Consider the following 13,948-nt stretch of genomic DNA (forward strand, 5'->3'; position numbering starts at 1 on the left):
GGCTCCCTGGCGGTGATGTGGACTGTTGCCCCTTGAAGAGGTGACATGAAAGGACCCAGGGAAGGACATTTCTAGGAAGATGGAGCAGCAATTTCATAGGCCCAGAGGCATGATGGGGTCTAGGATTTTGTTTTTAAAGAAGGGAGCAAGGATGAGTGAGCCAAGGCCAGAGGATGGGAGAAGGGGACACAGGAGAGGAGACTGGTCTAGGAATGACGTTCTAGGAGTGGAGTCAGTGGCCAGGGTTGGTACACATATTTCTGGGCAGATGTGTGAGACAGTTGAGGCAGAGTTGAACTACTTTCTGAGTGAGGCAAAAGCTATGGGAGCACTGTGAGGACAGAGAGGGTGTGATGGGAGCACTGTAAGGACAGAGGGTGTGATGGGAGCACTGTGAGGACGGAGAGGGTGTGATGGGAGCACTGTGAGGACAGAGAGGGTGTGATGGGAGCACTGTGAGGACGGAGAGGGTGTGATGGGAGCACTGTGAGGGCAGAGAGGGTGTGATGGGAGCACTGTGAGGGCAGAGGGTGTGATGGGAGCACTGTGAGGACAGAGAGGGTGTGATGGGAGCACTGTGAGGACGGAGAGGGTGTGATGGGAGCACTGTGAGGGCAGAGAGGGTGTGATGGGAGCACTGTGAGGGCAGAGGGTGTGATGGGAGCACTGTGAGGACGGAGAGGGTGTGATGGGAGCACTGTGAGGGCAGAGAGGGTGTGATGGGAGCACTGTGAGGGCAGAGAGGGTGTGATGGGAGCACTGTGAGGACAGAGAGGGTGTGATGGGAGCACTGTGAGGACAGAGAGTGTGGTGGGAGAGTGTGATGGGAGCACTGTGAGGACAGAGAGGGTGTGATGGGAGCACTGTGAGGACAGAGAGGGTGTGATGGGAGCACTGTGAGGACAGAGAGGGTGTGATGGGAGCACTGTGAGGACAGAGAGGGTGTGATGGGAGCACTGTGAGGACAGAGAGGGTGTGATGGGAGCACTGTGAGGACAGAGAGGGTGTGATGGGAGCACTGAGAGGGTGTGATGGGGGCACTGTGAGGACGGAGAGGGTGTGATGGGAGCACTGTGAGGGCAGAGGGTGTGATGGGAGCACTGTGAGGACAGAGAGGGTGTGATGGGAGCACTGTGAGGACAGAGAGGGTGTGATGGGAGCACTGTGAGGGCAGAGAGGGTGTGATGGGAGCACTGTGAGGGCAGAGGGTGTGATGGGAGCACTGTGGGGACAGAGAGGGGTGTGATGGGGAGCACTGTGAGGGCAGAGGGGTGTGATGGGAGCACTGTGAGGACAGAGAGGGTGTGATGGGAGCACTGTGAGGATGGAGAGGGTGTGATGGGAGCACTGTGAGGGCAGAGGGTGATGGGAGCACTGTGAGGGCAGAGGGGTGTGATGGGAGCACTGTGAGGATGGAGAGGGTGTGATGGGAGCACTGTGAGGGCAGAGGGGTGTGATGGGAGCACTGTGAGGACAGAGAGGGTGTGATGGGAGCACTGTGAGGGCAGAGAGGGTGTGATGGGAGCACTGTGAGGACAGAGGGTGTGATGGGAGCACTGTGAGGACAGAGAGGGTGTGATGGGAGCACTGTGAGGGCAGAGAGGGTGTGATGGGAGCACTGTGAGGACAGAGAGGGTGTGAGGGAGCACTGTGAGGATAGAGGATGTGATGGGAGCACTGTGAGGACGGAGAGGGTGTGATGGGAGCACTGTGAGGGCAGAGAGGGTGTGAGGGGAGCACTGTGAGGACGGAGAGGGTGTGATGGGAGCACTGTGAGGAGAGAGAGGGAGCACTGTGAGGACGGAGAGGGTGTGATGGGAGCACTGTGAGGACGGAGAGGGTGTGATGGGAGCACTGTGAGGACAGAGAGGGTGTGATGGGAGCACTGTGAGGGAAGAGAGGGTTGATGGGAGCACTGTGAGGACGTGAGGACGGAGGGTGTGATGGGAGCACTGTGAGGAGCACTGTGAGGACAGAGGGTGTGATGGGAGCACTGTGAGGGCAGAGAGGGTTGATGGGAGCACTGTGAGGACGGAGAGGGTGTGAGGATGGACAGACAAGGTGTGGTGGAGCACTCTGAGGACAGACAAGGTGTGATTTGAGACACCTGGGCCTTCCTAACTTTCCAGTCAGCTTTCTGGGGCTTGGTATGGCCTTCTCCTTATTTTGTGAATTTCATCTGAACTGCACACCTGCATACATACTTCTATACAAACAGACACACTCATTTAATATCCATGCCATCTAGCCATCCCCCCCCCAGCTATCTATGGTGTACCTCCACCATCCACCCAGCATCCCCCCTCAACCTCCACACCTGCCCGTCTACCCAGCATTGTTCTCTCTGATGGTTTATCCATCTGCCCGTTCTTCTTATTTACCTGTGTACCACATGGCCATGTATCTATTGGCTTATGCCTCTGTCCACGTGGATAACTCAGGTTACTTTCCACATCCATCTACCATCTACTCTTGGTCTGTCCATCATTCATCTCCCGCCTACTCATCCATCTTGTCATCCCTCTGTCAGTTCGTCCATCATCCATCCATCATCCGTCCATCTGTCCATCCATCATCTGTCCGTCCATCTGTCCATGATTCATCTCCTGCCTACTCATCCATCCACCCACTTGTCATCCCTCTGTCTGTTGGTCCATCCATCATCCATCCATCCATCATCCATCCATCCATCCATCCATCCATCCATCCATCATCTGTCCATCATCTGTCCATTCATCATCCATCCATCATCTGTTCATCCAGCCATCTATCATCAGTCTGTTGATTAGTCCATCCATCCTCCATCTGTCAGTCCATCCATCCATCCTCCATTCATGCATCTATCTAGCCATCATCTGTCCATCCGTCCATCTATCATCCATCCATCCATCACCTACCCACATCTACTCATCTGTCCTCTCATCCACCCATCCATGCACCCACTCACAAGCTATGTCATTCATGTGTTCCACACACCCGTCTATCCATCCATCCACCATCCATTCATCTCCCAATCATGAACCATTTTCCACTCTTCTATCTACACATCCACCTACCCACTTACCCATCTCCGGCCACCCGCCCGCCCGTCCGTGTCAATCATTCAGCCACACGCCTATTCTGTCAATCACTCATCCACACACCTATTCTGTCAATCACTCATCCACACACCTATTCTGTCAATCACTCATCCACACACCTATTCTGTCAATCACTCATCCACACACCTATTCTGTCAATCACTCATCCACACACCTATTCTGTCAATCATTCATCCACACACCTATTCTGTCAATCACTCATCCACACACCTATTCTGTCAATCATTCATCCACACGCCTATTCTGTCCACACAACTATTCTGTCAATCACTCATCCACACACCTATTCTGTCAATCACTCATCCACACACCTATTCTGTCAATCACTCATCCACACACCTATTCTGTCAATCACTCATCCACACACCTATTCTGTCACTCACTCATCCACACACCTATTCTGTCAATCACTCATCCACACACCTCTTCCATTATTTACCAAACATCCACTGTCCATCTAATCATGCACCCAACTGTCCATCCACCCCCTACCCCTTTCCTGGGTGACTGAGGCTAGCCCAGAATTATTAGTCACAAACAAGCCTTACCATGGTTTCTGGGGCTATGGTTTTGTGTGCAAGGGAAAGATTTGCCTGCTATTCCTGGGGTGGGTGGGGCCAGGCCCATTTGTTCTGGTTCCGGGGCTGGGAGCCATCTCCCTGCATCTTCTCTTTCTGGCAGTGAGTTCGTTGCCTGGCTCCTGGAAATTGGTGAGATCAGCAAGACAGAAGAAGGGATCAACTTGGGCCAGGCCCTGTTGGAGAACGGCATCATCCACCACGGTGAGTGGGAGCGGGTATGGTGAGGTAGGCTGCATGTCAGGGAAGCAAGCCTGTACCTGCACTTCAACACAGGCTCAGGACCATGGCTGCCCCATGACACTTCTTTGGGGCGACAGAACTGGTATTCACTTGAGTACCAGCAAGGGGGGACTCCTCAGAAAAGCAGATGGCTGGGAAGTAGAATTTTCCACTTGCCCCTCCAGGGAGAGCTAATTTGAGGATGTTTATCGGGTATTTCTTGCAGTCGGGCACTTGCTTGCACAGCCGTGGGTGGGACAGGAGAAAAGCCCTGTCCTCACAGAGCTGACGTTGTGCTTGGAGGGGAGATGAAGGTGGTAGATGGTGCCATCACAGCAAGAGTTAGTTGTGCTGGGGAGAGGAGGGAGTGGCAGTCATGCTGTAGGGGGTCAGTTCTGGACAGGGGTTTGGGACGTCTCCCCTGGAAGTGAAGGAGGCAGATAGGTGCTATGGCTCTAAGAAGCAGGGACAACCAAGGCACAGAGCACCAGAGAAGGCAGTGAGGCTGCCTCCTGAGTGGACAGTGGCTTGTTAGGAAGCCACTGAGGTCAGAAGTCTTGGAGCTATGGAAGGGACTTGGCTATGGAGTCTGCGTGGGCCCATTGAGCTAGCCAGGAGCCACCGAGTGTCCAGGTGCGGGGAAGAGTCTTTGTTTTTAGAGTCTGGGACTCTTGCCTGTACAGAGCCTGCTTTGGGGTCTAGGTCTCCAGCAGAATTGAAAGGTAGCTGTCAAGAGGCCAGCAGTGTGGTCCTTACTCCGGAGTGCTTGCTTCCTGTTCTTTCCAAGGACAGGACAAATCAGAGGTGCCCACAGATGTCTAGCTAGGTCGCCAGTCTCTGCCAGGCCTGTACGAGCCGTGGGCCTCACGTCCCTTGATGTACTGGGGGAGCAAAGGGTGGAGACGGAGGGCGGGTTTCCCCAGCCTTACCAGTCCCTGGGTCCTTCCAGTCTCCGACAAGCATCAGTTCAAGAACGAGCAGGTGATGTATCGCTTCCGCTACGACGACGGCACCTACAAAGCCCGCAGCGAGCTGGAGGACATCATGTCCAAGGTAGGACGTCTCCTTGCAGCCTGTGGCGCCCATCCAGCTGGAGGGCCCTGCAGCCTGCCCCGCCCAGAGGGCATGGCTGATTCAGACCCTGCTCTTGCTTGCAGGGCGTGAGACTCTATTGCCGGCTTCACAGCCTGTACACCCCCGTGATCAAGTAAGTCCCCCTGGCCTCCCCGCCTGACACTAGCAGAACGGCCCCACCCACATCCCCACCTCTCTGAGCCTCTGCCCCCTTGTCCATCAGACGTGGTTAATAACCGACCTCTTCCATCAGACTGTCGGGATAAGTGAGTGAATCCATGGGAAGTGCCAGAGCGTAGGAAGGGACAGGAGTGCCAGGCTGAGTGGATCTGCCTGCTGGTCCCCAGTTGTGTGACCTTGGACAGTCACTCAGCCTTTCTTCTACTCACCGATTCTGTCTGAGGCAGGTTATAAAGCAGGACATACCTCAGGACCTGTGCACTTGCTGCTGCTATGGGATGCTCTCTCCTACACACCAGCTCCCATTTCCTCCTTCCTTGTTTTCCCTGGGACGGGACAAGCGGTCTACCTACCACCGAGTTCCATCTTGCCCTTGACCACCTTCCTGACACCCGACCCAGGGGCTCTCCATACTTCCTGATAGAGCCATGCTTCCTTATGCTCTGTGTCTGTATTGCCCCTTCCAGAAACCTCCTGTCCTAAGGTTTTCAGATGCTCCGGGTTGTGGAGTCTCCTTTTATTTATTTATTTTTAAAAATTTAATGAATCTTTTGATTTTTGATTTTATTGGCTGTTCGAATCTAAATTCAAATGGTTTTGTCAAGTGTCCCACCAGCACCAGTGTTTGTTGAGTGAATAGTTCTCTTCCTGCCAAATGGGCCTAGCAGCCCCTCACATCTCCTGGTGCCCTGGGGGTTAAAATCATGTAAAGTTACACCCACAGGAGGCAAAAACAGTGGCTCAGTGTTTGTTATGAAGCTTATTGTGGGTGGAGGGACAGGGACAGGGGGACATGACTTGTTCTGGGGACTTCATCCAGTCTGTGGGCTGTGAAGTCAGGCCCCCTGGGAACCCTTCACCCTGCCTCCTCAGTCACCCTCATCTGCTGCTCTGTGCCAGTTCTAGGAGGTAGTGGCAAAGGACCCAGCCTCCTCCTGGGCCCCCATGGCCTCTGCCTGTGCCCAGCAGCCTCCTGGGCCCCCATGGCTTCTGCCTGTTTCCTAGTGGCCTTCCCTGGGCCTTTCAGCCCGCTGGTGTGACTTTTCTTTTTTAGGTGGTGGCGGGGGACGTACCTAGGGTCCTTGCTTAGGCGAGACTAGTTCTCAGAAACGACCACACCCAATCCTGAGCATACTTCAGCGGCCCCACCCAAGGTTGTAGAACTCGGTGTCTATCAGCTTCAGGCCGAGCTTGCTGCACTATGGCCACTCAGGGCCCACAGCCCCTAAGGCTAGCAAGGTGGAGTGCACACCTCACTGAGACCCCCCTGCACCCTCCAGCCTTGGGCTTTGCTCTGGGCCTGGCCTGCAGTTCAGCCGTGTGTCTGTCAGCACCAAAATAAGGCAGAAGGGTGTGAGCCTTGTTCTCCCCTCCTTAGAGACCCAGGGCCCCTTCGCTGTGGACTACGTATGTCCGGCCAGGAAAGGTCCTTGCTGTGGGGATGCACAGCTCTGTGGGATGCCCACAGTCACCAGTGTGGCACTCCACCCCGAGACAGACCTTCTCTACATGCAGGCAAAGCTGCCTCAAGAGACATGGCATCTCAAAGAGGTTCCCCTGGGCTGGAGAGTGTCTGCAGCCTGAGGCTTCCCCATCTGCTGCTGGCGGGGCAGCTGGCCCATAAGTCAGGAGCGGATCAACCTCTTCCCCGTGTCTGTTGAGGCTCTTCCAGATGGAACAGGCTCCAGAAACCAACGTGCCCCCCACCCCCTCCAATGCACTCATTGTCCACCTCTCCTCCAGGGACCGTGATTACCACCTGAAGACCTACAAGTCCGTGGTCCCCGGGAGCAAGCTGGTCGACTGGCTCCTGGCACAGGTGAGCATGCGTGGCCCAGACTGTAGCTGGGGACAGCAGTGTAGCTGGGGACAGACCCGGCTCTTTTCTGCTCTCTGTGTCTACAGTGTGACCACACAGGGAGCCCCCGGCAGGAAAGGGAATGTGCAGTAGCTGTCCCTGTGCAGCAGCTTTCTGTCACGTGGTGTGTCGTCCTTGGATGTCCCTGATGCTCAGTTACATACCCAGCCTTCTCCCTTTCTGCCATCCTGCTATGTAATCTCCTGATTGGTAGCTTCACAGTCACAGCGTGGCAGCCACAGCTCCAGCCATTGCACATAACCACAGTCAAAGACAAGCAGCAGGGAGAGCTGAGCCTTTTCCTTTCCTGTAACATCAAGGGAGGGGACGCCTCAACGTGCTCTCCTATCCAAGTGGTTTCCCCCTTAGGTGCCATTGGCTGGGTGAGCCCCATTTAAATCCTTAAGCCAATCTGTATGGAGGAGACCAGGAGCGTAGAGAGGGGCACTGAATGTCTCAGGATCCACCCCCTAGGTGCTTGGAGACAGGCTCACAGGCTTGGGCTGTGAGTTGAGACACTGAAGGTCAGATATATCTAGGCTTAGAGAAACGAACCAGCCTTGCTGTGTGAGGTCTCAGATCGTGGCGTCCCGTCCGGTCTGACCCTCAGGACAAGCTGGGGTGGTGTGGTGGTCGTCCCAGTGTTACAGATGGAAGCCTGAGGCATAGGTCATGTGACTCGTTCAGAGCGAGGGCCAGGTAGGGAATGCTGGGCGGGGGCTGCACCACCTTGATGATGACCCAGCTGTCGGATGATTGTGAGCAGAGATGAAATGCTCTGGCCTTCCTCCTCCCTGTCTCCTGGACCTCAGGGCCAGCAAGAGCACTTGGGGCAGGGAAGATGGGCAGTTGGGGTAGCCTGAGAACCCTTTGCAACAGCTACCAGGGCCCAGCAGATGGCTGCTGAGGGCCTGGGCACACAAGTCACAGGGGAGGCCGCATGAACCATGCAGGGAGGGGCTGTGTATAAACACAGCTCGGTAGAACCACAGCCTGGGGCCAGTGACTGACTACCCCTTGGAATCTCGGTTTTTCCATCTGTGATGTGGTGGCTGGGAAAGCCTAACTCAGAAGGCCTCTTTGTCATCGGGAAGCCTGGGTCCGCCTGCCTGCCTATGCCTCAGTTTCCCCTGCTGACAAGGATTCAGTCTGTGGAGAGATGGAGCATGATAGGCATGGTGGGCAGAGGTATCCCATGGTGTGCCTGCAGCCTTTGGTCACTCATGCTCTCCCTGTGTGCTTCCATTGGTCCCTGAGGAAGTAAGGTCGCAAGATATAGGCACTCCTTTATGTCAGGCAGGGGTGAGCCGGCTTCCTTCCCAGGGGCCTGTGGGGACGCCATGACTTGATTGAGAGACAGAAGCAACCAGAAAGGAGTTAGAGAGCCCTGACCAAACTGCTCCCCTCCCCCCTCCTGACTTGTCCTCTGGGACACTCAGGTCTGTCACCATGACCTGGGCTTGCCTTGTGTCCTCAGGAGCCTCCTTGGCCTCTGCCTCTGGGGATAGGACAGACAGGCTAGGCCGGTTCTGAGCTCTTTGCAAATCGAGTAGACTCCAGAGGCTGGCTGGTCTTCTTAGACCAAGCACCCAGCCAAAGCCACTAGGGCTGGCTGTCACTGTCTTCCAGCTCTGTGGCTATGGGCAACTTCTCTGGATGTGTGTGTCCCTCCCTGTTGCCTCCTCTGTCCTAGCTCCAATCTTGCCATTCCCCTGCCTCTGACTTAGGGTCTCTTAGGAGTTGTTTGTTTTCTTTGTGATCCTCACCTAGTCATGCCTTGAGGACCAAGGCCAGTGATCCCTCAGCCCCTCCCTAGCATCCTCAGCCTGCCCTGCAGCCCCTGCTAGAATCCCTACACCTGGTGCTCACGGCCACTGGAAAAGCAATCATGTCTCTTTGGCTGGGAGTAACCTCTTCCACCCTCCAGAAAGAGGGCCAGGCCTGGCTGGCTGGGTGTCTGGCCTCCTTTCCCCTTGTGTACTGTCACAGTTGTGTGCAGGGCTGGCTGCCTGTGTGTCTGGAAGCCTAGGAGCCTGGCCCTAGCTGTCATGAGGTTCTCCTGGTGGCAGCCCTTGATCCAGTCAGCAGCTGGGACTGAGTCTGCCAGCCCTGCTCCCACCCTGAGATTCTAGCCTCTCTCTGCCTGGCTAGCAGGGAGATTTGGGGGTTCCAAGATGGTTGTGGTGACATACACCTGTCCTCCAAGCAGGCTGAGACAGGGGGATTCCAAAGCTAAAACTTCCCTGATCTGCAGATGACTTGGGAAACATGCTGCTCTGGGCTGGCGAGGAGATGGGAGCCCTGCAGCCAGGCCACTAAGGGAGCAGACACCAGAAGTCAGCTCTGGTCCCCATCCCTAGAGATCAGTCAGGTCCCTAGTTCTGATGACATGTCGTAAAGACAGAAAAACCTAAGTGAAAGATGACTGGGCCAGAGGCCACATGTCCAGACGTGTAGAACCAGGTGGCCTTTTGGGCAGTTGGTCATCTGGCCATTGTCCTCTCTCAGGTCAGACCACCACAGCCTCACCGTCACTTCCTCACATGGCTTTGTCCCTGGTGGAAGGGTCAGTGGTGTCCCCTTTCCTGAGGTTTGCAGAAGCCCCTGCAGGCTTTCTAAGCACTGTGGACTTCATTTCTAACATCAGGGGACATGTCTACAGACGTGCAGAGCCACAGCAATTTGGGATTTGTGTCTCTCGTGAGAGCAGCACAGAGGTTGGTGGCCCAGAGCAACTAGGGCAGTCTCATGATGTCTTTGAGGATCCCAGTCTCTGTGTTTTTCTACTCTGCCACCGTTACAGTGTTTTACCCTGTGGTCACATTGTGATTGCAGAAGCACCAGGCATCACACCTTAGTTCCAGGTAGCGAGTTAGGAAGAAAGGGTTTGTCCGTGTGCCCTTACTGGTGGAGGGCTTTGCTGTGTCTCATTTTCCACCTTCTCTGCCAGGGTGGTTGTGAAATGGGGGGAGAGTTTCCTTATTGGGGAGGGATCAGGAAAGGGCTGTTGCTAGGCAACCAGCATCATCTAATAAAGTAACTCCCATGTTAGGAGTTTATTGGGAATAGTCCCCAACACGTTTCGGGACCTTGGTACGCAACATGACAAATCTCTGTCCCCATGCAACTTGTGTTTCTCGATGGTGGCCTGTCACAGCTTGACGATTCCATGCTGGCTCCCCTCACAGTGTCCCCTTCTATTTCCATTTCAGGGGGACTGCCAGACACGGGAGGAGGCGGTGGCGCTGGGTGTGGGCCTGTGCAACAACGGTTTCATGCACCATGGTAAGTGCGGGGCCTGGAGCTCCGCTTAGGGCCTTGATAGCCAGCTTTGTATGCACAGCGTCTGAGCATTGAAGGCTTATGCTTCGGTCTTCCCCCAACCGTGCTCCCAGGCGGCATGGTGTCCTCCCGTGCCACCTCCCCGTTACCTTTGTCTGCCCCTCTCTCAGAGAAACCGTGTTCTCCAGTCTCTTCCCTTGCTCTGCAAAAGGGCCAAGCAGCCACCAGGACACTGTGTGGCTAGGTGCCAATAAAACTTTATTTAGGAAAACTGGCCAGGGGCCATAGCATTCCGAAGGTGATTTGCCTGTCTGAGCCCATGGCCCAGCCCTATGCTCCCTCCAGACTTAGCTCCCCTGTGGCCTCAGTTTCTCTGGTTTCTCCAGAGACTTTGCTGTCTTGTCCCCTCTACTGCTCATTCCTTCAGCTGAAGGGACCAGGCTTGGCCTCCCATTGGTTCCGTCTCCTTCCCAGAGGCCCTTTGCACCATGCAGTAGTGCTGGCCCTGCCTGTGTGCAGGAGCCTCTCATTTGTGGGTGAGGATAATTGTGGTCCACTCAGCCTCATTCCCGGAAGGCAGCTATCTGGGGAGACTGAATAAGGAGGGGTAATTGGGCGGCCTCATGCCCTTAGGGCCCTTCATGGGGAAATTGCAGGCTTTATAGTCCCCCACCCCCACCCAAACTCACATATCTGCTAAAATAAGAAAGGACCAAACACTGGGGAGTGGCAAAGGGCAGTGTGGACACAGAGTGGTGGAGGGGACAGCACCTTCTGCCACGTCTGAACTGAGCCTCAGTCCTGGGTATCTTCTGGGAGGGACTTAGGCAGAGGGAAACCGAGGCCGCTGCAGCCTTAGAACCATCCCAGGGATTCGATGCTCTTGGTCTTCTATTGGAAGGGAAAGCCAAGCTGCAAACAAAGGGTTAAAGTATCAGAAGGAGGGGTTTGAACCCAGGTCTGTGTGCACCTCTCCACACTGGACTAACAGCCTTGGCTGGGAGGGGGAAGCGGGGCCTCACCGAGCTGGGCTGGTGACTCGAGAGTTCCTCTCTGTCTCCCTGGACGTCACTGCTCAGAGACGGCACCGTGACTCTTGCTCCAGCTCTGGAGTCTTCTAACCCCATGTTTACAATGGAGGCTAAATAAGCAGGGTGCTTGGAGCCTGGCTGTGCCCTGCTCTGTGGAGAGTAGCAATTTGCGGGTCTGTGTGTTCCAAAGCAGGAATAGGGGTTGCCCAGCTACACACTCACATGCAGGTAATTCCCCTGCAGGAAGAAGAATGCCCCGCTTGACTAGAGTGGGGTCTGGAGGAATCTGGGTGGGCTCTCTTTGCAGGCTCTCACAGGCCTTCGGCAGCTGCCAACTCTCGGCTTTGATGTACCCTTCTTTCCTTCCTTCCTTCCTTCCTTCCTTCCTTCCTTCCTTCCTTCCTTCCTTCCTTCCTCCTTCCTTCCTTTCTTTCCTTAAGATTTCTTGGTGTGTGTGCATACTTGTGTATAGTTACCCATGGAAGTCAGAAAGCATCAGACCCCCCTGGAGCTGGAGTTATAAATGGTTGTGAACTGCTCAATGTGGCTGCTGGGAACAGATGCGTGTGTGTGTGTGTGTGTGTGTGTGTGTGTGTTGTAACATTGGGTGCATGTGAATGTGAGTGTGAGTGTGTGTGTGTAACATGTGTGTGCATGTGTGTGTGCATGTGAGTGTGTGAGTGTGAGTGTTTGTAACATGTGTGTGCATGTATGAGTGTGTGTGAGTGTGTGTTTGGTGTAACATGTTGGTGCATGTGAATATGTGTGTAAGTGTGCGTGTAACATGTGGGTGCGTGATGTGGGTGCGTGGGCGCGTGAGTGTGTGTAGTGTAACATGTGGGTGCATGTGTGTGTGAGTGTGTGTAACATGTGGGTGTGTATTAATGTATGTGAATGTGTGTGTGTAACACGTGGATCCACTCACCCATGTACACGTGGAGGCCATAGGTGGGCTCTGGCTATCTTTCTCAGCCATTTTCCACTTGAATTTTTGAGACGAGGTCTCTATCTGAACCCAGAGCTCCCCCAACTGGGTAGAGCCTCTGACCAGCAAGCTCTGAAGATCTGCTGGTCCCTGTCTTCCCAGAGCTGGGGTTAGAGACATGTGCTGCCCCTAGCATCTCTCTGGGCGCCGCGGATCCGAGTCCAGGCCTTACGACTTGCACGGCAGGCACTGTACCCACCCAGCCATGCCAGGTTTTTAGAGGAGTCAGACAGCCGGGCCTTCCTGTGGAGTTCACATGCTAGCATTGGCTCACAATTCTACTTCTCTACAATGGCCTCTCGGCCAAGCTATCCTTGTCCAGGAGCTGCTTCTAGCCTGTGGCTACTGGTTGGCCAAGGCGGCTGAGCCGCTGCCATCTGATCGCGGCTGTGTGTCTGTGACTTGCAGTTCTGGAGAAGAGCGAATTCAAGGACGAGTCTCAGTACTTCCGCTTCCATGCGGATGAGGAGATGGAAGGGACCAGCAGCAAGAACAAACAGCTTCGCAACGACTTCAAGCTAGTGGAGAACATCCTGGCCAAGCGGTTGCTGGTAGGAGCACAGGAGGGCTGCTGTGCCTTCCGTCCCTGCCCGTCGGCAGCGTCCGACAGTAACCAGAGCAGGGCATGCAGCTCTGAGCATGAGTCTCAGGACTGAAAAGCCAGGTCATTGTGCCAACCAGGGCTACACTCCTCATGAAGCACGGGGGTTGCAGGAGCTCCTACCCTTTCATCTACCACGCAGCCATGGCTTCACCATGCCTCCCGAGTCACCTCCTACAGCACTATAGGTCTCAGGAGCTTGTGTTCTGCTCATATCCAGGAGCCTTGAGTGTCTGCAGTTGGGAACATTTACTAGCCGGGACAGGAATGTTGGCACCCTATCCCACCTAGCCTGATTTCTTAGGCTGGGCTTGAGTTGCCTGGGAGAGGTCTTTCCATAGCCACTCTAACCTCTCTGGTCTGTGGTAAACCTGGGGACTGAGTTCCCTCTGGTATCCCAAAGCCCTCCGGTGTACCCCATCACACCTGAATAAGATTCAGCATCTATCCCGCCTCTCCAAATTAGTCTCTTGGGCACCGCTTTCCTCATTGCCTCAGCGCCCTCCCCACCCCCCAGTCTCTCACCCTGGGGCTGCCTCAGGGCCTTCTCACAGGCTGTGCCTGCTGCCTGGAGCCCTTTCCCCATCTACGAAGTTCTCAGAGGTCACCCGCTCTGTTCTACCTTAGCCTGAGCACATTTCCAGTCACACTGCAGATTGCTCCCTTCAAACACTGTCAGCCGCACAAGTGGGGCAGCTTAGTTGCATTCCCAGTGCCGTGGAGTTCCCCAGTTCTTCTGGTGCCATCCTGCCCTGGGGAAAGTTTTCCCCCAACCCACAACTCCCTATACCCCAGTTTCCTGTTGCCTGGCACTCAGGATCCCTTTCCTTTCTGTCAAAGCACTTGCTGTGATGGTCTCTGGGTTGTGGGGAGGGCAGTGGGCAGACGGGTGATCAGCCCTGGCTTGTGGGAGGAGAGGGTGACATCCACACTTGACACAGTTGTGTCTTGTACCTACTGTCCCACAACACTCTGTTTACTACGTTCCTGTGGCCTGGCTCTGCAGACCCCGTCTGCACACCTGCCCCTGTCGTGT

The 13,948-nt window shown here is 55.0% G+C and overlaps 1 protein-coding gene across 1 annotated transcript in view; it reads left to right on the forward strand.

Annotated features, from left to right (window-relative positions):
• Nucleotides 1-13,948, forward strand: part of Prex1 (phosphatidylinositol-3,4,5-trisphosphate dependent Rac exchange factor 1) — a 150,869-nt gene that overhangs the window by 109,978 nt on the left and 26,943 nt on the right. Inside the window, exons 11-16 of the mRNA XM_032904775.1 lie at nucleotides 3,783-3,883; nucleotides 4,851-4,954; nucleotides 5,059-5,108; nucleotides 6,899-6,974; nucleotides 10,226-10,298; nucleotides 12,720-12,862. Coding sequence (XP_032760666.1) covers nucleotides 3,783-3,883; nucleotides 4,851-4,954; nucleotides 5,059-5,108; nucleotides 6,899-6,974; nucleotides 10,226-10,298; nucleotides 12,720-12,862 — 547 coding nt within the window. The remainder of the gene's footprint in view (nucleotides 1-3,782; nucleotides 3,884-4,850; nucleotides 4,955-5,058; nucleotides 5,109-6,898; nucleotides 6,975-10,225; nucleotides 10,299-12,719; nucleotides 12,863-13,948) is intronic.

Source organism: Rattus rattus, chromosome 5, assembly GCF_011064425.1.
Source record: "Rattus rattus isolate New Zealand chromosome 5, Rrattus_CSIRO_v1, whole genome shotgun sequence".
NCBI classification, from domain to species: domain Eukaryota; kingdom Metazoa; phylum Chordata; class Mammalia; order Rodentia; family Muridae; genus Rattus; species Rattus rattus.